This window comes from Acinonyx jubatus, chromosome A3 (genome assembly GCF_027475565.1).
Source record: "Acinonyx jubatus isolate Ajub_Pintada_27869175 chromosome A3, VMU_Ajub_asm_v1.0, whole genome shotgun sequence".
Classification (NCBI taxonomy): domain Eukaryota; kingdom Metazoa; phylum Chordata; class Mammalia; order Carnivora; family Felidae; genus Acinonyx; species Acinonyx jubatus.
This window is the reverse complement of record NC_069388.1, coordinates 116323085-116350083: the sequence shown is the minus strand read 5'-3', so window position 1 is coordinate 116350083 and position 26999 is coordinate 116323085. Positions and strand designations below refer to the sequence as shown.

Genomic DNA, 26999 nt, shown 5'->3' with positions numbered 1-26999 from the left:
TTAGGAGGCAGTACTGCAGTCCCTAGGAGTCTGCAGCATCCCACAAGAGGACTCTAACAAGAGGAGATACAACAACACATTACTGTATTTGGGTTCTAAACACCTCCTATCTGGAGAGTTGAAATAAAAGCAGCTAGACATGTTTAATAACTCAACGATGTGCCAGGATCATGAAGGACCAAAAATGATGACGTGTAAAGAATGGTTAAAGTAACTGAAGATATTTAATCTAGAGAAGAAAAGACTTGGGAAACACATGATAGCTATTTTTAAATATTTAAAAGGGCAATCACAGGGAAGAATGACTAGATTTCCTAATAATCATGGTGAAATGTATAGAAGTATACTCTTTGACTTGATATAAAGGAAGATTTTTTTTAAAACATGACTGCCTAGGAGTGTTCGAGTAAGGTCAGACGACCAGTGATTGGGAATATTTCATAAGCAGGAGCAAGTAAGATCTGAGCCACTGTTCTACTGGTAGGGCGTTTGTGGTGTTCCTCAGTTAAAGAAGTACTATAAGCCGCTTCAATCCAATAAATTACTGTCACCCCTCATGGGCCTGTGTGTTGGTTACTTTGAAGAGGAAGTTGAGAAGGCAGTAATACTGGATCCTGGAATATAGTCAGACAGGAGCCTTCATACAGATACCCTTTCCAGTTCTCCAAACACCCACTCACGTGTGGTCTCAAAAACACCCAGTACCTTTACTCAGCTTTACCCACTTCACAATATGCTCAATATGAGCAATTTGACTCCCAAGCCTAGGTCAGGCCTGAGTGTTTCTCATGAGCCATAGTTTTAGGTGGAGGAGCCTTGAGAGTTTGTGGAGGGAGAGCCCCCCTGCCCGCAGGGGCCTGTGATGACAGAGTCTGTGGAAGGAGAGGTATCTAAGGAGTCCTGGCAAGGCAGGTCTAATGGTCCAGGTCTGGCAGCGTCATTATCCAGGAAGACCCCAGTTCCTATGACCCTGTGGTTGGGGGCCATTTGTTCCTGGAAGATTTCATTCCAAAGGTCCTGTGTGGACCACGACTAGGGACTGGGCAGAAGGCGATGGCTAGTTGGAGGGAATCCGGGCCCTTTAATAGGGGAGGACGGCTGGAACATAGCAGTGAAGTGGGCTCGGCTTTCAAGCTGCATACGGTGGCCCAGTGGTGAGGTGAGTCCACGGACAAAATGGATCCGAACCAGCCCTGACTGTCCCCCAGATACCAGCCATCCATAGGAATCCAGGTTTGGGCTGAAGCGGACCTGTGCAGAGAACAGAAAACAAAAGAGAGATGCTCACAGTTGGTGCTTTAGGGTGAGTTGTAGCTGTAACAGGAGGAAAAAAAAAGGGCCACAATCTGAAAGGATAAGACCACGATGGGGTAAGAGAGGTAGAAATGAGGAATGTCTATCATGCTTTGCAGAATGAGGTCGCCAGAGCTGTTTTCCCTTCTCAGCTGTCTCTGTTATGTGTTCATTGCCCATTTCATTGATCCTATGTCCAGAGTTGGGACGAAACGAGAGTGAAGAAAGGTGGAGAAGATGAGACCAGGCTTTTACCTTGTGGATAGCCTCCAGCTGCAGCCTGTCCAGGCAGAGCTGCGAATGCCCCTCTCCTTCCTGCATGCGCAGCATTGGCTCTCTGTGGAGCAGATCGTGGAAGGAACCCTGGGGAGGGAAGTACAACAAGAGAGAGAAAGACAGGGGCTTCTTAGTCTTGCATCTTTGGGCTACAACTCCTTAGAAAGCCCTACTATACCAGGGCTAACATTTTCTACTTTTTCAAATGCCACACCCATTCTCTTGGCCTCAATTTACCAAATCTGTGTCTTGAAAGAGCAAGTAGTGATGGCTGACAGTTTCAGCATAAGTTCGAGCCTTGGGAGGGTTGGGGGCCTCCGATGAAGCAGAACGGTCTCGACCTTCAGGACTGTCCTGATATGGCATCAGATCTGCTTTATATATAGGCTAGAAAGGAGACCCTGACATTAGGTTCCATAATACTGAAGACGGAATAAAAGTAAAAGAGAAAATTGATTTTGGGTAGGAGAGACTTAAAAGATGGAAGAAGGTAGTATGTTTGAACATATGCTCAGATGCACTAAGGTAGAGAAGATTATGTACAACTCTGTGCTGAGATTTCCAGGGACCAGGCACCTGGGTGGCTGAGTCGGTTAAGCATCTGACTTCGGCTCGGGTCATGATCTCACGGCTTGTGAGCTCGAGCCCCGCGTCAGGCTCTGTGCTGACAGCTCAGAGACTGGAGTCTGCTTCAGATTCTGTGTCTCTCCCTCCCCCTCCCCCCCACCTCTCTCAAAAATAAACATTAAAAAAGACTTCCAGAGACAATTTCAGGTCTGGGAGACCTCATACAAATTTGTACCCTATTGTTAATTTATAGTTCTAATTTAGGAGATCACGTGGATTAGGACCCAACAGATGGTGCTGCCATTAAATATTCATATACGTACGAATCTTCGCTCTACGGGTCGCTTGACATTTATTGGGTTCAGTGCCATGTCTGGCAATATAGCTGCAATGAGCTCCCCGGATATATCTCCCGCGGCTATTGTCCCAAGCCAGTCGGATCCTGAAAGACTCTAATAAGAAGAGACAGATGTCTTTCATTCATTCATTCACTCATTGTTTCAGTTCTGTGAACTGGTAACAACTGCACACAGTCTGAGGTGGGCACACACACACATACAAATGAGCTTATGCATAACCCTTATCCCTGATGATACAGTTACCATACATCTCTCTTTTTCTATCCAAAACTACTGCCTCTTCCTGACCACCAGCAGGTGAGTAAAGTAATCGTTTTCCTGTGTAATGAAGACGGGGGCTCACCCAGACAGTGCCTTTTCGAGGAGCAGTGAAATAGGCCTTGAAACCAAGGTAACCAGCATCAATATAATGAATTCCACAGAGTCCATAACTGTAAGAGGAAGAAAAAAACACTTTCCTTTTTCCAAGATTGGATTCATTTCCCTTCCCCAGTTCCTTCCAGAATGCAGACTACCTCAGTGTTTCCTTCAGTGCCCAACTCTGAACTCCCCTCTCCCCACAACAACCTGGCACACTTTGCACCCCAACCCTTAGGGCCTGTCCCAGAGCCCCTATGTGTATCCTGCCGTACGAGGCATAGCAGTTGTCCTGAGCCACAGTGACACCATTGTAGGGGAGCAGCCAGGCCAGCTCTGTACTCAAGAAGCGCTTGATAGAGTTTATGGGTTCATAAGGTCGTCGAAGGTCCCAGAATTTGATTTTGCGGTCACTTCCCGCAGAGACGAGGAAATGACTGTGGAAAGAGGGGAGAAAAGGGAGCAGATCAAATCTGAGCAAGGCTGGGAGCGCCAGCCTGCCCAGGCTTCACCTCCCACGCCACAGCTCTCCTGTCCCGTACCTGTTAGCTTTGCACCACTGAAGGGCACGCACAGCCTGGTCATGGGCTAGGAAACACTGGAAAGGGTAGAGTTTCAAGGAGCCGTCAGAGAGCCGTATCCGCTGCAGGGGTGAGCTGGTGGGAAGGTTCCAGAAAACCACCATGCCTGAGGTAGGGATAGAATGTGTAGGTAATAAAGGCAAGTTCTCCCTTCTTTGCTCTAATGTTTTCCTCTGGGTTCCTAGGACCTTTGCCTTTTACCCTCAGATGTGACCCCCTTATGAAAGGATATGTGGATCATGATGATCTAGGCAACATTCCCTCCATGATATTTTAGCTCCAACACTCATCAACAAAAAAATAATAGCTTAGTGTGGCACTTGCAGTTGAAAGCTGGACTGAATACACCCAGTAGCCTGGACTCCCTACTAAATAAAAGCAAAGGGCTTTTTAAAAGGCATAAACCCTCTAGGACAAGGGTTGACGAACTACAGCCCTTGGGCCAAATACAGCCTGCTGCCTGCTTTGGTAAATAAAGTCTGACTGGAACACGGTCACACCCATTCGTTTACCTCATGTATGGCTGCCTTCAGTTTTCAATGGCAGAGTTGAGCAGTTCCAACAATGGTCAAACAGCCCACAAGACATAAAATATTCACTATCTGGACCTTTAGAGAAATGTCTGCCAACTCTGCTCTAAGACAAAGAGAATAGGCAAGGAGCCAAAAGCAACAAGATGTGGAGAAACATAAAACAAACGAAGAAATAGAAACCAACTCTGCTGACCCAAAAAGCTGCCCCCGACCGGGCTGGCGGAGGAGGAGGTAATCAAAAGTAGAACTCTGATAAAAAGAAAAGAAATTAAGGAACAGTAAGAATTTAATCAACAAAAGCTGGGGAAAATATTTGTAGCTAAAAACTCAGGAAACGTAGCACCTCTGAACCTTTTTTGAAAAAGCTCATTGGCAGGGGCACCTGGGTGGCTCGGTTCAGCGTCCGGCTTCGGCTCAGGTCATGATCTCACGGTCCGTGAGTTCGAGCCCCGCGTCGGGCTCTGTGCTGACAGCTCAGAGCCTGGAGCCTGTTTCAGATTCAGTGTCTCCCTCTCTCTCTGCCCCTCCCCTGTTCATGCTCTGTCTCTCCCTGTCTCAAAAATAAATAAATGTTAAAAAAAAATTTTTTTTAAAAAAGAAAAAGCTCATTGGCAGTGAACTCCAGCCGAGCCGTATCAGTAATTTGGCAACAACGGCAGCCTGAGGTGAACGGACGGTGGATACACATGATCATTTCAATACAGAATTAAGGTTAAATAACTGGGAATCAAGACAGTAAAACAGCATCAACAATGACAGCATGCAAATGATGAAAAATCACAGTACCAAAAGAAACACTGAGAAGACCGAGAGGGCCAGGAAGAAGCGTGAGAGTGCTAATTTCCTGACTTCTGTAGGCTGAGGCTACTGATGAGGTCTGACCATGAAATTGTCACCTGATAACTCCAACTACTGGACTGCTCTTTATCATTCTTTCCCCCTCTTTTTAACCTCAAGAGGATCCTAAGGAACGGATGTCTCTGTGGTGAAGGAACATTTATGGGAAGCTTAGCCCATCTTTCAGTTTCCAGTCTTTTTCTCTTATAAAATTAAAGTGTAATTAAATCTCATACATTTTCATTTAAAATAGCTTATAGAGGGGCGCCTGGCTGGCTCAGGGGGTAAAGTGTGTGACTCTTGCTCTCAGGGTTGTGAGTCCGAGCCCCACACTGGGTGTGGAGATTACTTAAAAACAAAATCTTTAAAACAGCTTATATAGGGGGCGCCTGGGTGGCTCAGTCGGTTAAGCGTCCGACTTCAGCTCAGGTCATTATCTCATGGTTCATGAGCTCAAGACCCACACTGGGATCTCTGCTGTCAGCATGGAGTCCACTTCAGATCCTGTCTCCCTCTCTCTGCCCCTCTGCCACTTGTGCTCTCTTTCTTTGTCTCTCAAATATAAAAAACATTAAAAAATATTTTTAAAATACATAGAATGATCCCACGGTCATAGAATTCTTTCTCTCGCCATCTGATCTTTTTATCTTTATATATGCATACAGAACTCCATGAAATGATCTTCACCGACTCTTAATTATGGTTTTTTGAAAAGAAGATTTCTAGTGACTTTCTTCTTCCTTCTTTGTATTTTTTTTTACACTGCTTGAACATAATGCCCAACACTGAACCAAAAAAGAAACAACCAAAAAACAACAAGCATATATAAACTTTAAATAGCAACATCCCCTTATGTTTTGTTTTGTTTTGTTTTGTTACCATTATAGTAGCCAGCAGCCAGGTGGTGGTGGGGCCGGGTGGGCATCCAGGCCAGGCTAAGGCACTGACCACACTCAGAGGGGTCCGAAGCTTGCATAGACCCCACCTGAAGGGTTGCCACACATTGTACCTGCAGAGACAGAAGAGCCGGGCCTAGGGTTAGGAATACCTACCATTTGCCACAAAGGCTCAAATCAGTGTTTAATCCAGCAGGATGGGGGTTTTTCAGTGGCAGAAGGAGACTCACTGTGGAATCAGTAAGGGAGGCTCGAGAAGATGGAGCCTTGGCTAAGGTAGCAGATTCCTCACTCACCTTATAGATGGCGGGCTTCACTGCATCTGTGAGGGAAGAAGAGCGATGCTCTGAGAACAGAGGACTGAAGTCCTGATCTGCCTTGCTCTTACATCAGCACCCCTAATCTGACAATGACCTTCCCTTACGCTCATTTCTCCACCAGCACATTGATGAATCTACCTCTATCTGGCCCCATCCCCTTCCCCCACCCCCTTATAGTGAGCGTGTCCTTCCTCCTATCAGAATGACTAATTGCTCCACTCTGCTCTCTCCCCACTCTCTCACCTTTTCCAGAACTTTGCTCATCTGGTTATCTTTCGTTTCTCCTGAGCGATCTGCTTTCTCTCCCTAATGGATCGTTCTCATATGCATACGTAAACATGCACTATAGTCTCCTAACTCAATAAAACAAACACACAAACAAAACCTTTCCTTTGCCCCTTATTCACCTCCAGCCACCACCCTCATCCATGTGTTCCTCTTCACGGCCAACCTACTTGAAAGAATCGTCTACGCATCTGTTTTCACTTCCTCACTGCCTATTCCCTCCTCAGCCCACTCCTCCACCAAACCACCAAGTATGGCATTTCTCGGGGCTCAAAACTGGGTGCCCTCTTCTTTAAATACTCGGGACAGTTGAAAATCAAGTTTGACAAATAGGAGATGTCTTTCCCTAACCTCTTCCTCTTCTTGCTCATCTTCAGCTCTATATTCTCTCCCTCTCTTCCCAATGAAGAGAGGGTGTTTATGTGTACACGGAGAGGCAAGCGTTTATGTGAAGAAAGGAGAGGTGACTACAGGACTGAGGGGAGAAGAGTGTGGCAGAGGAGATCAGGGGAGATCACGCTCAGCACATAAGCTGTGGCAGCAGGAGGGGAGGGCCTGAGGGCACACAGCAGGCAAGGGGGAGAAAGGGGGTATGCTCAAAGAACCCAGTGAGAAGACTGCAGGAGAGAGTACCCCTTTTGCAGACTGCTAAAGAGACAGGTGGAGAACAAAAGGTGTGAAGTCAGAGTGGGTAGGATGCCGAGTAAGGCTTGGTTATAGAGGCTGGGCCGGGAGGGGCTTCAGGGGAGATGGACAGACCCTGCTGCAGCAGCACCACCCCCTCGCCTGCTGCACTACTCACCTGGGGGCTGTTGAGCCAGCAGGGCCTCCGGATGGGGCAGACTGAACAGCAGCACCTTCCCATCTGAGCAGGCAAGAGCCAAGAGGCCCAATCGGGGCAGAAGAGGAGCCTAGAGGGGGAGACCAGATCTGTGCTGAGGCTTGCTGCCTTCAGAGCCTCTCAGAAAACTTTTGAGGTTTTGGCCCCTGGAAATGATATGGGGTTGCCGGGAAAACTCCATCCACCGCTCTCTGTCCCCTCTGAGAACTCGCAGGGCCTCTCTGTTCTGACTCTGAGTCCTAAAGCATCCCACAACCAACAGGGAGGTACCTTCCGAGGGGTGCCTGGAAGTTCCCATGCTCCACTGGGGCAGAACTTGAGGTCCCAGATGCAGCCATGGTCACAAGCAATCCCATAGACAAAGTGGGCCCTGTTGCCAGGACTGAGGAGAGAAAGCATATGGGGAGAATGGGTAGGGAGAAGGGGCCTAGGGCTGCCAGAGCCTGTGCTCTGCCCCATCTCAACCCAATCCAAGCGCCCCAGCGCCCCTGCCCAGCCCCATCCTTCTCTCCTCCTCAACCACCCTCCCACAGCAGCGTTCCAGCCCCACCTCACCAGCTTTCTTGCTGCAAGGTCCCGAGGCCCCAGAGTTGGAGCAGCCCGGGACCCGAATGAAGCTGGCTCAGTGCGTGTGTCTCGTTCATGTCAGGGCTGGAGAAAAGGGCCACATACTGCGAGGCTGATGCCCCCTCTGGCACTGGGCACCAATCCAGAGCCCAGAGGGGTCCCCCTGTGAAGAAGGACACATCCCAGCGCTCTGGGTGTGCTGTGATTGAGCTAAATCTAGAGAAAAGTCAAAGATGGGATGAAGAAAGGAATTAATAAAAGGTAATAAGGACTTCATTAGGTGAGTGGATAAGCATCCAAACAATGGAATATTATATGGCACTAAAAATAAATGAGCTATCAAACAATGAAAAGGCACGGAGGAACCTTAAATGCATGTTTAAGTGAAAGAAACCCACCTGAAAAAGGCTACACGCTGTATGAACCCAACTATGTAGCATTTTGGAAAAGGCAAAACTATACAGTCAAAAGATCAGTGATAGCCAGGGATTAGAGGGGAGGATGAGTAGCTAGAACACATAGGACTTTTGGGGCAGCAAAACTACTCTGTATGATCCCATCATGACAGAGACATGTCATTATACATTTGTCCAAACCCAAAGAATGTACAACACCAAGAGTGAATCCTGACGTACACTATGGACTTTGAGTGATGATGTGTCAATGTAGGCTCATTCATCGTAACAAATGTACCCTCTGGTGGGGGATGTTGATAATGGGGCAGCTGTATATGTATGGGGGCAGGGGAGTATATGGGAGATCTCTGCACCTTCCTCTCAATTTTGAACCTAAAACTGCTCCAAAAAATTAAGCCTTTAAAAAAAAAAAAAAAAGGTAATGAGGACAGAATGGGAGCTCCACCTGGAGCTGGTATGAACTAGCTTAAGCAAGGGCCAGAATATCAAGAACATTCTACAGGTGACAATAGTCCTTAGCCACCATCTGTCTTCCTCCTTTCCTTTCAAAGCCTGTCTAGCTCTAGTTCACCTTCAAAGATGACAGGCTGTGCATTCTGGTTTACCACAGGGCTCTCCAGGGCCAGTGTGCCCAGGTCTATCTGAGTAGATGTGACCTTGTAAACGGGTTTGACCTTCCATCTCCGTAGCTGCCCTCAGTCTGGCCAGCAGTGATGAGCACTGCAAACTACCTGGGTTGACCAGGTCTAGCAAGGCCTCCCACCCTGGGACCAACTGGAACAGCATCAGGGGAAGAAGAGTGCCAATACGTCATCCCTTTCAACATTCATTTGTCCTGTTTCTATCTCCTAGAACCAGAAAGAGATGCAATCTTCACCTGTTTATTCGGTAGAGTGTGCCATCTTCAGGAAGTCCTTCACGCTGTACAGAGAACAGTGGAGACTTCTCCTGCTGGGGCAGGTAGGGCGCCGCCTCACTGGGGGCAGGCAAAGGAAAGAGCATGAATGTGGAAGACTTTCACCCACCCCAGGATTCCCTGTCCCTCTTCTGATCCCAGGAGTGTCACCCCCTCCTTGGCTTCAGAATGTCTAACTTACAGTTCAGACAACAAGTGCCACTTCCAGGCTAACGGAATCCACTCTGCAAACTCCCAGTACGAGTGCTTCTGTTCTCGGCTGGAGGGACAGAAGCAGCGTTAGTGAAGGAGGAGAGAAATTCTTGGGCAGCTCTGTCCAGTAACCTGTGTGCAGTGATGGGAGGGATCTATTATGTGTGCTGTCCAACGGATACATTAGCCGCTAGCTGTAAGTGGCTATTGAAATGTGGCTAGTGCAGCTGTGAAACTGGACTTTTAATTTCATTTTAATTAATTTGAAATTACATTTAAATGGCCACACACACAGCTAGTGGCTTATGTCAGACAGCACGGCTCTGGAGCTCTTGCCTTTAGAGTGGTACCTTTTAGTTATGAATGTCTTCAGTGTCCTGCCCTGTGAGTGCCTTCCCTCTTTCCCATGGCCCCACTTCTAGAAGGTCCTCTGCACGCCAACACCACCCCCGCATCCCCAGCCCCCTCCTCAAGCCTCACAGGTCCTTGGTGAGATGGAGGCACTTCCAAACTGGAGCCATGATGTGATTTGGTAAGCCATTGGGAGCCATTCCCCGGCAGTGTGGCTTCTGTTTCTGAGGATCAAATGGAAAAAAAATACATAAGCAAGAGAACTTTACAGACTGGAGAAAGTCCCCAGAAGACAGCTTTCCCAGCTTTTACTTTTCTTGGTACTACCTCCTCTCTAGCCTCTGACCTGTCAGTGTCTTAAAAGATTGATGTTTCCACCATTACTAGGACTTCACCTTCTGCAAAACCTGTTATGTATTTTCTTATTTATTTTTTGAAGTTTATTTATTTTGAGAGAGTGGGGGGTGGGGGGGGGGGGGAGACAGCATGCACCAGTGTACACGAGGGAGGGGCAGAGAGAGAGGGAGAGAAAGAAAATCCCAAGCAGGCTCTGTGCTATCAGCGCGGAGCCCAACCCCACAAACCGTGAGATCGTGACTGGAGCCGAAATCAAGAATTGGGACACTCAACCAACTGAGCCACCCAGGTTCCTGGAACCTGTTACGTATTTTCTGTTCACCTTCCTCAGCGTCTCCATGGCATTTGGTTCAGAGGACTCACATTCGCTTCCTCAAACTCCTGCCTTATGGAATAGTGTCTCCTTGTTTCTTCCTGCCTTTCTAATATTCCTCTGCAGGCTCTCCCTCCTCTGACAGGTTTAGTTGATGATGGTATTTCCCCGAGTCCCTCTGTCTTCTCCTCAACCCTCCATACACATACTCCAGGTAATCTCACCCCATGCCCATAGCTTTGACTTCCATCATTATGCCTGATTATCAAGTCTATATCTTAGAAAATGTAAGTTTTACTCAGTTTCAGCTTCTCTACAAATTCTAGACTTTTACAGTGATCCCAAGCCATATTACAGAGCCTAAAGCAAAAGGAAAAATCAGTAATACAGTTCCTGTCTTTTTGAAACCTTGATATTTTTGTTTATCATAAATCTGTCGCATCAATTTTTATTTTTATTTTTTTTATTAAAAATTTTTTTTTAATGTTCTTATTTATTTTTGAGACAGAGAGAGACAGAGCATGAGCAGGGGAGGGGCAGAGAGAGAGGGAAACACAGAATCCGAAGCAGGCTCCAGGCTCTGAGCTGTCAGCACAGAGCCCGACGCGGGGCTTGAACGCACAGACTGTGAGATCATGACCTGAGCTGAAGTCGGACGCTTAACCGACTGAGCCACCCAGGCACCCCTCAATTTTTATTTTTTAAAGTGTTGCATCAAAATATTTTTCTTGATTACTGAGGGTTTGGGACTCCCTTAAATGTTGCACTTGAGACAAGGCAGGCAGTGATCCCACATACATGACTGGCTACCAGACATCTCTAGTAGGATGGCCCATGGCCCACAGGCCAATTCAACATGTCAGAAAGTGAGTTCATCATGGGGGGTATATGTAAATATGAATCACAATTCCACTCCTGAAATCATTATTATACTATATGTTAACTAACTTGGATTTGAATAAAATTTAAAAATTAAGGGATGCCTTGGTGGCTCAGTTGGTTGGGCATCCGACTTTTGGTTTTGGCTCAGGTCATGATCTCACAGTTCATGGGTTCAAGCCCCATGTTGGGCTCTGTGCTGGCAGTGTGGAGCCTGCTTAGGATTCTGTCTCTCTCCTCTCTCATTGCCCCTCCCCCAACTCGCGCTCGCTCTTTCTCTCTCTCTCTTAAAATAAATTTTGAAAACTTAAAAATAAATTTCAAAAGAAAAGGAAGTGAGCTCATCACCTCACTGCTCCCCCACCCCCCTCCCCCACCCCCACTGCTCCTCTGTCCTGAAGTCCAGCACAAGAAAGCACCATCTAAGTTAGAAACTCCTACTCCTTCCTTTCCTGTGACTGCCAAGTGCTGTTAACTGTCTCAAACGTCTCTTGCATCCGTCCCCCACCTTCGCTTGCTTCATGGCTTGATTCAGACGCTCCCTATTACTACCTGGATACCTGAAGCTGTCTTCTAATTGTCCACTGCTGACTGACCTATTGTCCTAACTAATTATATTTCTACTTAAAAACCTTTGTTGTATAGATTTTCTGTGTGTGATGATGAAAACATTTGGGAAATGGGTGGTGGTGATGGCTGCACAACACCAAGGACAAGCTAACACTACTCAATCGTACATTTTTAAATGGCAAATTTTATGTGGTATATTTTACCACAATTCAACAAACGTACAAACACCTGTGTTGGCTCCCTCCAGTGGTCGTCCGGCCATCCTCCCGAGTTTGATCCCACCACTCTCCCCTAGACCCTCCGAGGTCCCGCTGGGCACTTCTGCACCCTTGGGAACTTGCTGAGAGCTCTCAATAGCCCTGCCTGCTCTAGTGTCCTGTCCCGGGAATTTCTGGGAAAAACAATCCCTCTGGCAAACTGCCACTCACCTCTCAAGACCTAGCCCAACCATCACTTCTCTGGGAAGCCTGAGTAGTTCACTGCCTTCCTCTACACGCCCAAAGCACTGTGTTCACTCCCGGTGAAGCACCTATCACACTGTGGACTTAGGCAGAATGCTGTTGCAGTCACATGTGTTTCCTAGTGCAGAGTAGATGCTCGGTATCTGAATGAGTAATCTCATGTACTTACACCCGCAGCCCCCCCGTGCCCCAATGTTTTTGAGGGTGTCCCTTTCTTCCTTTACCTACTTTGGCCATCAGTTACTAGGCACTCTGCAGACCCCCTATTTCCCCACTAATAATCCTCCTATTTCCCCACTTTCTTATTCATTCAGTTACCCCGGAAGTGGATCCTCGTGGGGTGCTCCGAGGCACCGCAGGCTCGGGGTCAGATGAGATCTCGCTTGGAGCCTCGCTTTCATTTCCATCTTCAGCCTCAACCTGGAGAACAAAGTCTTCATCCCGTGCAGTGTTATTCTCTTCTTCTCCACCTTGACAGGCTGCCTGTGGCTGGCTTTTATTTGGTTGGGCAGGGCTGCTCACTTTGGGGCTCTCGGGACGGGGCACTGGAGCAGGCAGGGTTGTTGAGAGCTCTTCAGCCAGTTCCTGAAGGTACAGAAGTGCCCTGTGGCACAGGGCAGAGTCAGAGCCATACTCACAGACACTTAACTGAGAGCCCCTTTTCCAGATACTTAGCTGATTCTTATCTCACTGGATCCTCCCAAGGACCCCTGCAAAGCAGCTATTAATTTTCCCTTCCCCTTTGATAAAGAACCAGAGATCCAGGGAAGTTACGGACTTGGCCAAGGTAAGACTCAGATCATGTTTGTGGAATGTGAACCCAGATCTGCCAACTCTAAGTCCAAAAGCACTTTCACTCTACCACAGAGATCAGTAAGAGCCAAGGGAAGAATGGAAGGACACAGAGAGACTGATATATACTGGGCGGTAAAATTGCAACGAAGACCTGGAGGAAACTGAAAAAGGTGACAGGATACAAGGCACAAAAAGCAACCTCCTAGACAGACAACCTTAGCAACAGGTAGAAGTTGCTGCGGTAAGAGCTAGAAGATGGCTCAAGTCCCCAGAACCCAGACGTTACCCCTGCTTACCTGACGCCTCACCACAGCCTCTCAGCTCTCCAACATCTGTCCCACCCTGATTCCCTTCACCCCGACCCCCCCCTCCACCGAGCTGCGCCCCACAATCCTTACACTTGGGCAGCCCTTCGGCGGGGTCGTTCCCCAGGAGGGGTCTCAAAGTCCTCAGGGGGCCTCTTTGGAGGTGGAGACTCTGGCTGATCTAGGTCTTTGGACAACTTCAGCAGTAGCAGCTCTGCCTTGGACCTTCGACCTCGTTTCTTAGGCATGGGGGCAGATAGAGGGCTGGATTGATCTAAGAGACCAGGAACCAGAGGGGCTGACGGAGGATTAGGTTGTTGGGGCCTTTTGGGGCCTTTCCGTGTCCTACCACCTCTCTTCCGGCCAGGCTTTGAGGCCCTAGGTTTTGAGACCTTTGACATCTCTGAAGAAAGATCTGTAGAGAAGAATATGGGTCTGTGAGACGGGACCAGAGCTCAAATCTCTTTGGCAGAGATTATACCATACCCAGGTTGGTAAGATCCTGTGAGCTCACCCTGCTCTCTGTCATCTGAAGCTAAACATGGGGAGATTAAAAGATTAAAGGACAAGGTACATACCTTGCTGTTCAAGTCTGGAGAAGCTTTCTTGTTCTGGAGGGAGCCTGCTCTCATCAAGAGAATCCTCAAATCCAGGCAAAGGTGGAGGTAAAGACATCTCTATGGAAGCCTCAGCACTGGTTATTTCTGAAGAGGCCGTGACATCAAACTGGTTTAGCACCTCTTGTCCAGGAGAGTCTACCACAGTCATGTTCCTCACGGGGCCGGCCTCCCCCAGGGCAACACAGCCGACCCCGCAGGTATCCATCAGCACCCCCTAAAATGGCTGTCCCTGCACAGAGACATACACGTGAGGAGAAGGCAAAAGCTATTTGCACTGGCTCAGATTTTTCTACTTTCCTGTCTTTTCTCTTCCCATCCCACCCACCGCCTCCCACTTCCCCGGGGGAACTATTTAATAATAATTACTAAACATCTTCTGTGTTAGGCACTATTCTAGGAATTGGGAGTATGACAATAAGCAAGACAGCTAAGGGCCCTGCTCTCATGGAACCTACACACTAGTGGAGCTGGCAATGAACGGATAATAAGAAAGTTACCATTTATTTATTAAATGCTTACTATGTGCCAAGCACTATATTGCTTAGCCAACTTAAAGCTCTTACATTTTCTTGTAAGGATAATGCAGTGAATGAACAATTATCCAACTCCTTTCCCTAAAGCCCAATGAAATAAATCACCCCTTTCCCGTCAAAAAATTAAAAAAAGAAAGAAAGAAAGAAAGAAAGAAAGAAAGAAAGAAAGAAAGAAAGAAAGAAAGAAATCACCTGTTATGAATCCAGGGAAGGGCCACAACTTCCTAAAACAGACTATAAAGAATAGTTGCCAAATACATAAAATTTAGACCGCATTGAAGGAGGATGCCCAGAGCTAATCCATGTTTGTGAATACTAGTTAAGGAACAAATTTATTTTATAAGCAAGAGTTATCTAGTGGCCTGCCATCAATCTTTCACCTGAATAGGGGAGGCGGATGGCTATGAGACAATTAAGGAACATCCTACTATATTAAGAGACCTTTCCCACATTGAAGAATGGGCTAAAGGTGCTCCTGGCTGGCTCAGTAGGTAAGAGCATGTGACTCTTGCTCTCAGGGGTTGTGAGTTCGAGCCCTATGTTGGGTGTAGAGATTACTTAAGAATAAAATCTTAAAAAAAAAAAAAATGAACTAAATAATTGTCACAAATCTTCATTTTTTTCAAACTCAGAAAATCAATTGTGTAACCATGGACCAAAGTAAACTGACAGAGATAAACAAAGCATTGACCACCAAACCAAAAAGCTGAGCAACACAGAACTCTGCAAGGGCCCAGGTTTTGGTTAGAATAACATACCTTTTTATGAGAAAAAGGGAGAAATACCTCGAATCCCAGGAGGAACCCCCCCATAGGTCTGTACATGCCTTAAGAATAAATAATTCATTGGCCTCAGCTGAAAAGTGTGTTAATACAAAGACCATAGGAAATATACAAATTAAACTTCCCAATTGTCTCTCTTAAAGAAGCTACAGTCTAAACATATTAGAAACATATTAGAAATAGCCAATCCTCTAACTCAGGTGCTAAGGAACACTGTGCTAAAGACACAGTGTTATATCGCCAACGTAAATAGAGGTCAATGAGAATCCATCTACCCTGTTCTTTAGTAAATAGCAAGCCCTGAGAGAACTACTCCATTCAAAATTAGTAATAAAAAGGATCCACATGAAATCTATGCATAGATACTACAGAAAGAATCAAAAGGACACAAACAAATGAAAAAAGATGGAAAGTATCCTTTCGAAGAAAGCCTCCAGAAAACAGAAGAAAATTTGCAACAAAAAATGTCTGTATAATACTTAAAAAAAAAAAAAAAGATACTGTGGAATCCAAGAAGAGATAAAAGAAGACAATGGGGAGGTGGAGACTGAGCAGTCATAAGGAAAGAAACTGAGTAAAATGGATAAGATCATCATGAAATGAAATGAAAACCAGGGGAGAAGCAAAATGTTGAAAACTGCACTGCTATAAAGAGATAAAAGTGATTAGTGAGATGATATAGATGAAAAAGAGGATGGAGGGAGTCAACACATGAATAACTGATGTTCCTAAACAAGAGAGAAGGAAAGGCGAACAGAAGTATTAAAAAAAGAAAGAAAGAAATGGAGAAAAAAAAACCCACTTAACAGAAGAAAATTTCCTGAAATAAAAAATAGAATACTTTCCTGAAATAAATGAAGACCCTGGTCTATCAATCAGAAGAGCTAAGGTGTAAAAGGCAAGTAAAAGTCAATAAAGAATCATCAAGACCAAGAAATACTTGAGTGAAGATACTAAATTTCTCCCACAAAGAGAAAAGTAAACATCAGGTCAGCCTCAGAGTTCTCGGAAACATTTGATGCCAGAAGATAAAGAAACACAAAGGGGGTCAAGAGAATTCTTTACTTAACTGAGACATCATTCACATAAAGGCAACAGGATGGTATTCTCAATATGCAAGTCTCTAGGAATTATAGTTTTAAAAAAATCAACTTGAAGACCTACTTCAGCCAATGAAAGACAAATCAATACAAAGAACTTTCTAAGGTTTTAAAATTTTTATTTAAGTTTATTTATTTGAGAGAGAGAACACAAGTGGGGGAGAACGGCAGAGAGGGACAGAGAATCGCAAGCAGGCTCCATGCTTAGAGGCAGGGCTCAATTTCACCAACCGTGAGATCATGACCTGAGCCGAAATCAAGAGTCAAATGCTTAACCAACTGAGCTACCCAGGCAACACAACCACTTTCTAATGGAGAAGCTGTGGTATAAAGATTGCAGTAAGCATTTAGCCCAGTGACACATTGAGTTTAAACAACTGTGGTAACTACCACTATAAAACAGACTCTAATTTAAAATTTTGAAAGGCCCTGCAATGTAAAAATAAGAATTTTCTGACTGTAGTAGACCAAGACAAAGAAGTATCCTGCTTTTGCTTGTAAGATCAGTAACTGGAGAAGTAAAGGGCCATTAATACCATTTAGATATTTAACAGAACTAAAGGCAGTATACTCTGTTGCTTCCAAAATACCCAGCAGACCACAGAAACCAGAAAAAAAATTGTTTTAAAGGCTGTACAATAAGAGATTGAAAATAAAAGAAACACAAAAAAGAAAAGAAAAAAAAACCTACAAAGAAGATAAAGATATGTATAACAATGACCAAAAATCAATCCATTCATTTAAAAAAAAAAAAAAAGAATAAAGATTTGGATTGATTTTAAAAAGTCAAACTATATGCTTTGAAGGAGTGTCTAACACAGGGCCACCTGAGTGGCTCAGTCAGTTAAGCATTCAACTCTTGATTTCAGCTCAGGTCATGTTCTTGCAGTTTGTGAGTTCCAGACCCGCACTGGGGTCTACGCGGACAGTGCGAAGAGTGCTTGGGATTCTCTCTCTCTCCTTTCTCTCTGTCCCTCCCCCACCTGCTCTCTCTTTCTCTCTCTCAAAATAAATAAATAAACTTAACAAAAAAGGATGTTTAATACAAAGGATCTCAAAAGAGCTGTAAGTCAAAAGATACATTAAAATATATAGGGCAAATGTAAGCACAAAGAAAATAGGAGTTTTGGTAATAGCAGAGTTGAGTTCAGGGGGAAAGTATTAAATGAGACAAAGAGGGAATACTTTGTCATAAAACTTCAAATTATATAAAAGATAAATGTCATGAACTGTTAGACGTCAAATGACAGCATCAAAATAAAGCAAAATCTTCAGGAAATACAAGAACTACTTCTTTTAACCATTGACAGATCAAGTAGATAAGGACAGGAAGACATGAATAAAATGATTATTTGATCTCTCTATCGGTCCTGCTTCAGCTGCACAGAACAGAATCTTCTCTAGCCAGTTCAGCTAAAAGGAATTCATTATAGGGTATTACATGGTTCACACCAGTGGTTCCTAAATTGTGGTGGTCCAGGCAGCATCAACATCACTTGGAAATTTGTTAGAGTGCAGATTTCCAGTCCTATCCCAGACCTATTGAATCAGAAACTCTGGGATGGGGCCAGCACTTTGCGTCTTCACAAAGCCCTTCAGATTACGAGGAGGCACCCACAAATCACAAAGCTCCTGCCACAGCTGATGGCTCCATGAATTGCCTCTGCAATGATCAGAAAGTGACCTAACTGAACAGGAAAGACCCTTCTCTGGCTCCCAGATCCAGAATCATACCACTGCCACAATCTGAACCAATAATACCTATTGCCTCCTGGCCTGGCTCTCTCCTCTCTAAACTGAAGTTCAAATTTGAGTTCTTCAAGAGCACATTTAATTGGCAAGACCTAAATCATATTCAAAATCTTGGATGGAAAAAAATTCCAGGAAGTGAAATTTCTAGCTTTCCAGGCTCTCAGTGGAGGTTTTTCCTTCTCTCATGTCCCACTTACCCCATAGTAGAAAGTGGGATCAGCGTCTTGTCAATTCGTCTCCAATGCCACTTCTAGACGAAGAGTTCTCCCTGTCTTGTAAAAACTGTTCTTGAAGCTCAGAATATTCAGCTAAACCATTGCTACTCACTTGCTGTCTCACAATGGACCCTGTCATCACACAAAACCTTTTAACCTCCAAAATCACAAAGACATCCCACTATCTGATCACAACCTCCCATCTTTATAGCCAGACTGCTCAACTACAATCTATATCTATTCTCCAACCATATCAAGTCACTATCTATTGATCTCTCCAATTTCTCCCTGTGTTGGCCACATCCTATCTAGCTTAGATTCCTTTATTTGAATCAGATTCTTGTTGATATTGTGAAGTTCCTTTCTTATCTTTTTGCTCTGCAAAATTGGCAAAATTTAAGCCCTGGATGAACCAACCATCCTTCTTTTCCATGTGTGCATCTAAGGTGCCGAGTGCTACCACTTACACGTTCTCTCTAGTCAGCCCCCACATTACCTCTCCCCCAATATCTGATGCCCTGGTTCTCAGCAGGTATTTTGCCTCTGATTCCCAAAACAAAACCCAGAAAGTCACTATGTGGGAAATACTTCAATGTCTGGTCAAGAAGCCTACTCTCTCCATCTGAACCCTTTATCTACTTTCTAAGCCCAACCTTCCACCTGTGTTCTAGTTCCATCACCCTACCTCCTAGGGACACTGGAATTGTTTATCCTTTTCCTTTCCATTGGCTATTGTCCAGTTGGTTGCTTCCTTCCTTCATTTATTTATAAAGATTTTGTTTTTAAGTAATCTCTACACCCAACATGGGGCTCAAACTCACAACCCTGAAAACAAGAGTCGCATGTCCCACTGAAACAGCCAGGTGCCTCCCCAACTGCATTTAAATGTCTGTAATTACTGGGATGCCTGGGTGGCTCAGTTAGTTAAGTGTCTGACTTCGGCTCAGGTCCTGATCTCACAGTTTGTGAGTTTGAGCCCCACATTGGGCTCTGTGCTGACAGCTCAGAGCCTGGAGCCTGTTTCTGATTCTGTGTCTCCCTCTCTCTCTGTCCCTACCCCACTTGCCCATGTGCACTCTCTCTCTCAAAAATAAACATTAAAAAAAGTAATGTCAATAATTCTCATCTTAACACACATACAACTACCCTTTAACCCATATTCCTCCTCCCTCTCACAGTCAAACTTTTAAAGAGTTCTCTGCACGTGATGTTTTAATTACCCTGCTTCATTCTGACTAGGATTTTGCCTTCCAACTCATCACTGAAGCTAAAGCCTCCAATAACTGCTGTCAACTAATTCAGTGGACACTTCTGTTTTCTTTAACTTGATCTCTTAGCAGCACTGATGCTATTGATCACTCCTTTCTTGAAACATTGTCTTTTCTTGAGAAGCAATTCAAGTGCAATAAAGTTTCAGATCTTTACAAAATTTCCTCAGTCTTTTAGAGTTGTCTCACCCACACCCATACGCTTGTTTCTTTGCAAATGTACCTCTTTTGCCTTTCCCAAGGGATCAACTTAGTTTCCTTTCTTTTCTGAGTTGTCTTTATAATACTTTTAGTTGAAGTAGAATACTTGTAAATATGTGTAGAATATAAAGAATAACAATAAAGCACCTGTTTATCTGCCACATTACAACTTAGTTTTAATAGAAACAGTAATTCTTTCATACTCAAAATCTTTAAAATTTAAACATATATCACAATTATATAAATATAATGACAAATTAACTGACATAAAAAATGTTGAGGACCATCACAATGACTCTTGGCAAGCATTCAACTCCACCAGTGAGAACAGTGACCAGGCCTATAGGAGAAAAGCCTATAGGCTTCAGGTATGCAGTGTGCCATGAACATCAGTTTGTATGCTTTACAGAGGAAATGGGGAATGTCAATTAACACAGGGAGCTAGTTAAATAGGTATCAGCTGGGGCACCTGGGTGGCTCAGTCGGTTAAGCGGCCGACTTCAGCTCAGGTCATGATCTGGGGGTCTGCGAGTTCGAGCCCCGCGTCGGGCTCTGTGCTGACAGCTCGGAGCCTGGAACCTGTTTCAGATTCTGTGTCTCCCTCTCTCTGACCCTCCCCTGTTCATGCTCTGTCTCTCTCTGTCTCAAAAATAAATAAATAAATAAATAAATAAACGTTAAAAAAAAAATTAAAAAAAAATAGGTATCAGTTAAGAGAACTTCTATGTATGTCTTAAAGAATTTCCACATCAGTGCACAAATACCTATCTCATTCTTCTTAGTTACTATCCAGTGTTCCATAGAATTATAGTTCATTCGGATACTCCCCATTTGATGCACAACTGAATCACAACACTATTACAGACAATACTGCAATAAATATCTAAGTACAGATCTCTTCGTTAATGAGAAATTATTTTCCAGAATAATGATATGAAGTGGAATTATTGTACTGGATTAAAGGATATACACATTTCAAAATTTAATAGATACTGCAAATAGCTCAGCAAAACAAAAGTCAATTTGTAATCCCACTAACCATATATCAGTACCCATTTTGCCACACCCTTGCCAATCTGATGGATGAAAGAATTCTTCCCTATTGTATTTATTTGCATTGTCCTGATAATGATTGAGGTTAGCAACTTCTTTTTATATATTGGACATCTATTTTTTTTTTTATGAATTGCCTGTACTTATAATTTGCCCATATTTCTACAGTACAAAGCAATCTTTTCCTTATTGATCTGTGAAATTATTTATGTTGCAAATACTGTGTCTCTACTTTTTAAAAAAACTTTGTTTAGGGGCACCTGGGTGGCTCAGTTGGTGGAGAGTGAAAATCTTGATCTCAGGGTTGTGAGTTCAAGCCCCACACTGGATGTGAAGCCTACTTAAAATAAAATAAGTAAAATAAAAATAAAATATATTCTTAAAATGTTTATTTATTTTTGAGAGAGACAGAGCACGAGAGGTGGCGGGTTGGAGACAGAGAGACATAGAATCCAAAACAGGTTCCAGGCTCTGAGCTGCCAGCACAGAGCCCGACGTGGGCTCAAACCCACGAACCCTTAAATTATGACCTGAGGCGAAGTCGGCCGCTTAACCAACTGAGCCACCCAGGTACCCCATAAAATATTTTTAAAAAAACCTTTGTTTATAATGTTTCTTGCTAAACTGAAATTATATTTACTGAGTTAATTTTTTTCTTTATGACTTTTCCTTTATGACTTGTTTGTGTCTTAAAAAGGCATCTCCTACCCCACTGATATAAACATACCCTATTTTATGTTCTTCTAATACTTTTTCTAGTTTTGAATCTTAAATGTAGCTCTTTAGTCCATGTGGTATTTTCTTATGATAATAAGAGGTATGGGTATTCACTTACTCCATATGTATCTTCCCTGAAAGTTTCATAAGGATCTTGCCTGATTCACTACTGAATCCAGAACCTGGTACATGGTAAGTGCAATAATTAAACTTTGTTAATTGAATGACCACCTTCTCAAGGTGCAAAAATCCCTTCAAGAATTCATTTCTCTAGAAGGCAGCAGTAGGGTATGGTGGTTAATTTCCATTTATGATTTTATAATACAAATCCTAGACATAAGTAAAGGAAGGGATGTTTAATAAATTTTGCTAGAGTTTATAAAAGTTTACATTTGCACCTCAACTTGTTTGGAATGCTGCTTCAAGGCTGCCAGGATTTCCCTAATCAAGGAAAATGATTGGTTAACACAATTCCTCAACTATGGAATTACTTTAAACACACTGTTTGGTCTAATACCAAAGTGTTCCTATGGTACAGCTGGTGGTATGCAAGATTATTTTAATGATACAAAAATGAGTTTTATTTTGATTGTGTTTTTAACTTGTATAAAAAACTCTAGTCCATGAAACCCATGGTTTCATCTTTCTTGCTTAGATTGAGACTAAAGCACTTAAATTTTAAAAATAAGCCAATTTTAAAAAACTACTAAGAAAACAATACATTTGATAAGAAGGGATGGCAAAAAGTAACCAAGGCACAGGAATGGCTGAAGTGTGTGTAACGATATGCCACTAGGGCGAAGAGGCTTCGCCAAACACTACACCTCTCTAACAAAGTGAGTTACTAGGGTGGGGCTGAAGTCGCCACCTCTGCCTTCCCCAGCAGTCAGCCAACTTGCTGCGGGATAAAAGGACTAGAAGGGAAACATAACTGGCCCTTGGCTGCGCCAATGGGGTTGCAGCGCGCGGGGCACAACCCCGGGGTTAAAAGAGCCTCATCGAGGAAGATGAGACACAGCCGAATGAGAATGACCCGCTACCACTCTAGGGGTGACCGTCTGCCCTTCCTCAGTCATGGGCGTGAAGGCAGCTTCCGTCCCTAGCGTGGGCTGGGGGCGAGCCCTGAGTTTTCTGAGGCCGAGGACTACTGTAGGTTTGCTGAGTCCGAGGAATGCAATGTTACCAACGACGCGGCCAGAGCACAGGATGCCGTGTTACCCGCACCGCGTCGAGAAAGAAGGCAAGAGCCATGGTTAGCAGGGATAAGGGATGTCCGGTTGCACTACAGGGAAGGAGGTGGGGAGCGTGATGGTTTCTGCAGCAGCGCGGGGGCTGGAAATCGCGATGCTGTGCAGAGGGAAGAGAGGAGCCGGGAGCTGGTTCCCATTATCTTAGTGCTATGGGAAAAGGAGGAGGAGGAGGAATCGTGGGGCCCCCGCACACCCCGCTGCGGTACACTCACCCTCACCAAAGTCCTTCCGGAAGTCCAAGTTCGAAGATGGCGCCGCCTGTCTGGTCGCGGTTTTATGACGAAATCTGGTAGCTACTCTTTATTGTCCCCCCCTTCCCCTCCCCCTCCCCCCGCCTCCGCCCCTCCGGCCGCCAGTGCACAAGGTAAACACGTGAGCTTGGTGGGGACTTTGTGCCCGAAGACGTTTTCTCAGACTATGTATTCCACAATGCAGTGCGGCGAGAGTCCCGCGCCCTTTCGGAGCGGTTGAAGCTCCTGGGCTTTCGCCGCGCAGGGGACGCTGCGTGGCCTTCTGGGAATTGCAGTGTCAAGAAAGGAAAATTGACGCCTGCGCGGTGATGGTCGTCGCGCCCCGCGGATTCCCAAGGGGCCCGTACTAGAGCCTCGAGTGTGCGGCGCGCCCAGGCCTGGTTGCTGTTCCTGAGCACTGGAAGCCTGCCTAACGGTCAAGGCTGCCTGCCGCGTGGCGAGCCGGGCCAGGCTGGAGTGAAAGTAACTATGCGGCGCAGTCCCAGACGAAGACACAGACTGAGAGATGAGGAATCCCTGCCGCGGCCTGCCAGAGGATGACTGGGGCCTACGCGAAGGGCAGCCACTTGTGAAGTCAAGGATGGGCCCTACTAAAACACATTAAGGGGGACTGGGCAAAGGACAGGGAAGGGGAGCCAGTAGAAAAGTCTGGCGTGGGGACGCTGCTCTCGCCTCAGCCTCAGGCTTGGACCTTGGCCTTGGTTGGGCATAGGCCTTGCCGCATTCCCGGGATGTGGGATGCTGGTAAAGCGCCGCTCTTCGGTTCAGGTCATGATCTCAGGTTTGTGAGTTCAAGGCCCGAAAGAGGCTTTCTGCTGTCAGCAGAGTTGGCTTCAGAACACCTCCCCCCCCCCCCCCCCATCATGCTTTCTCTCTCAAAAATACACCTTAAAAAAAAAAACAAAAATGGGGGAGGTGGGATGCTGGTGGACAAAGAAAAAAAGGTAACAAATTTCTGCCCTTTCCTGAGACCTTTAAAGCCATATAAACTTAACAGGTCTCCACCTATCAACTGGGAGAATTCAAGATTTATAAATAGGGACCAGAAGAGGTGGAGTAAACCAGCCTTTCTCTTCCCCCAAAATCTCACCTATTACATTCCCTTGGTTACACAAAACATTTAAGAAAAACGTGGGAGGAGCTAGCTAAGATTTAAAAGCAGGAGTACAGGGACTCCTACCCCAACCCTCTTAGCATCCTAAAGGCAAAGTAAGGCTGCTCTGTGGCTTAGGACTAACTTTATGAGAACGCAAAATTGGGTGCAGCCAAGGCTACGGTTCCCCGAGTAAATTACATCTGAAATGCTTGTCGGATGGACAGCTCTCAGCTCAACACTTCTGTAATCAACGAATGTCTCTCCACTCCTGTTGCCTCAGTTAGGCTATATTTGACTTTACTGCAAAATCTTTTATATTAGTTGTATTCATTTTTGGAGTAAGATATTCGCATGGCTCAAAATTCAAAGGATACATAGGGTGTAAAGTGAAGGCCTCCACCTGTCTCTACATCCACACAAGCAGTTCCTTGTTACAGATGCAAAATATTTTATATATTCATGCACATATGCAAATGCATATATATCTTTCCCCTTTTAATTCAAACAGCAATTACACACTGTCCTGTATCTGGCTTCTCTTAACTCAGTATACTTTGGAGATTGTTTCATTTCTGTACATAAAACCTTCCTCATTCTTTATCATGACTGCTTAGTAATGATATGAATGTAGTATATCATTGACCTTGAACACAGGGGTTAGGGGTGCCAACACCAGTGTAGTGGTGGAAAAATCTACATGTTACCTTTTTCTCCCCCCAAAACTTAACTACTAAATAGTCTACTGTTGACTGGAAGTCCATACACCATCAATTAACGTGTATTTTGTTTTTTTTTTTAATTTTTTTTTAATGTTTATTTATTTTTGAGACAGAGACAGATCATGAACGGGGGAGGGTCAGAGAGAGAGGGAGACACAGAATCTGAAACAGGCTCCAGGCTCTGAGCAGTCAGCACAGAGCCCGACGCGGGGCTCGAACTCACGGACCGTGAGATCATGACCTGAGCCGAAGTCGGACACTCAACCGACTGAGCCACCCAGGCGCCCCAATTGATGTGTATTTTGTATGTTAATATGTATTATATACTGTATTACAGTAAAGTAAGCTAGAAAAAGGAAAATGTTAAGAAAATCATAAGAAAATAATTTTATAGTTCTGTACTGTAATGAAGAAAACCCATATATAAGTGGACCCACACAGTTCAAAACTGTGTTGTTCAAAGGTCAACTTGCTAATATTATTGGATATTTAGGTGGTTTCTAGTCAATGCTGCTATAAATAACCTTGTTACTTCAAACATGAGCAACTATATGGGTAGGTAGCATAAATTCCTAAAGGCAGAGTTGCTGGACCAAAAGTTTAGGTGCAATTGTAATTTTGATTGACAGGCCATCTTTCAACTGATCTGTTCCTCTACCTCTAATCTCTTATCAGTTACCTTTCTAAAGTACAGAGTTGACCCTGTGGATCTTCTGCTTAATTTTAATGATTAAGATGCTCAATAAGTAAAAAACCCACGAGTTCATAATCCTTTAAAAAAGGGAGAGGGAAGGAGACGGAGAGAAAGCCAACTAACCAAAAACTACTCATTGTATGCCACTGGAAATAGTGATCAATTTTTTGAAACAAGCAAATAAAAGGAAAGAAACATTTGTCTTTCCAAGAAGAACTATAATTCAGGATAACTACTGAGAAGGAATTCTTTTTAGATTACCAGCTAGGAAATATAGAAAGAAGGATAGAATTGGGGGGGAAAGTCATTTTGCAGCCCCTAATGAAATAATTCAGGCAATAACCACCAGTAGATAAAACCACTAAGTGAAAACTTGAGAAATTTTAATATTTAAAACTTTAAAAATGGGGGGGGGGGGTCTCAGTTAAGCGTCCAACTTTGGCTTAGGTCAGGATCTCATGGTTCATGAGTTCAAGCCCCACATCAGACTCTCTTGTTGTCAGTGCAGAGACCGCTTGGGATCCTCTGTTCCCCTCTGTCCCCCCTCCCCCCACCCCCACTCTCTCTCTCACAAAATAAACTTAAAGGGAAAAAAAAAAAAAGACTAAAACTGGACCTACTCATCACTGAACATGGAACAGCTATTTGCCTCCTGATGTGAGGCAGTATGAAACACAGAACCACTTAAGTATTCTTGCCCAAAAAGTTGAATGGAAATTGAGGGGTTAGAGGAATGAATTAAATGACACCACATGGAAACCAATAGTCAAATCCAGAGTAGGGAATATTTTATAAGATGATATGATATCTGAACAAGTCAATGTCCTAAGAAGGGAGGTTGAAGAGACTGCTTTTGATTACAAGAAATTGAAGACATAATAACCAAATGTAATGTGTAGATTTGTTTGGATCCTGATTCAAACAAACCAACTGTAAAAATCCAGTTTTTGAGACAATCAAGGAAATATGATTATAGACTGGACAATACTAAATAATTCAGTAAGTGTAACAATTACCATGGTAAACTTCCATATTTTTTTTAGAGACACATACTGAGGTTTGTAGGAGTGAATCCCAGATACAATATCTGGGATTTACTGTAAAGGAACTTCAGCAAGGATAAAAAAGGAAAAAGAAAGCAAATGTGGCAAATCTTGGTAATTGTATCTGGGACGGGGATTCTTAGTATGGTTTACTCTATTGCGGAGCTATCTGAAATTTCTCAATAAAACACATGTACACACAAAATGGGTGACTCTCCATTTTTTTAGGCTAACCACAATGGTTAGGCTCACAATCTGGCCCTAACCCAACCTCCTTTGCAGCTTTATCATTCACTCTCCACATAAACCTCAGGTCTAGCCTCACCACACCACCTGACACATTGGAATTGGCCACGCATTTAAAATTTTTTTTTTTTAGTATTTATTTCTTGGGAGACAGAGAGACAGAGTGCAAGCAGGGGAGGGGCAGAGAGAGAG

The 26999-nt window shown here is 44.4% G+C and overlaps 1 protein-coding gene across 1 annotated transcript; it reads right to left on the bottom strand.

Annotated features, from left to right (window-relative positions):
* Positions 1 to 205: 205 nt before the first annotated feature.
* Positions 206 to 23090, bottom strand: GTF3C2 (general transcription factor IIIC subunit 2). The gene is made up of 19 exons (XM_015064154.3): positions 22971 to 23090; positions 13846 to 14116; positions 13361 to 13682; positions 12486 to 12771; positions 9717 to 9811; positions 9226 to 9303; positions 9006 to 9104; positions 7701 to 7928; positions 7416 to 7527; positions 7107 to 7215; positions 5996 to 6021; positions 5683 to 5812; positions 3395 to 3539; positions 3128 to 3289; positions 2839 to 2926; positions 2460 to 2588; positions 1807 to 1956; positions 1549 to 1656; positions 206 to 1251 (listed from the first exon to the last, which is right to left on the bottom strand). The coding sequence occupies exons 2-19, from the start codon at positions 14090 to 14092 to the stop codon at positions 1033 to 1035; spliced, it is 2733 nt and encodes a 910-aa protein (XP_014919640.1). The 5' UTR covers positions 14093 to 14116; positions 22971 to 23090; the 3' UTR covers positions 206 to 1032.
* Positions 23091 to 26999: the final 3909 nt, after the last annotated feature.

Coding starts and splice junctions, on each gene's coding strand:
- GTF3C2 (XM_015064154.3), bottom strand. CDS start 14,092: ATGGATACCTGCGGGGTCGGCTGTGTTGCCCTGGGGGAGGCCGGCCCC. Junction 7,216..7,415: donor TTCCAGGCACCCCTCGGAAG/GTACCTCCCTGT, acceptor CTCCCCCTCTAG/GCTCCTCTTCTGCCCCGATT. Junction 2,927..3,127: donor CAGGACAACTGCTATGCCTC/GTACGGCAGGAT, acceptor TTCCTCTTACAG/TTATGGACTCTGTGGAATTC.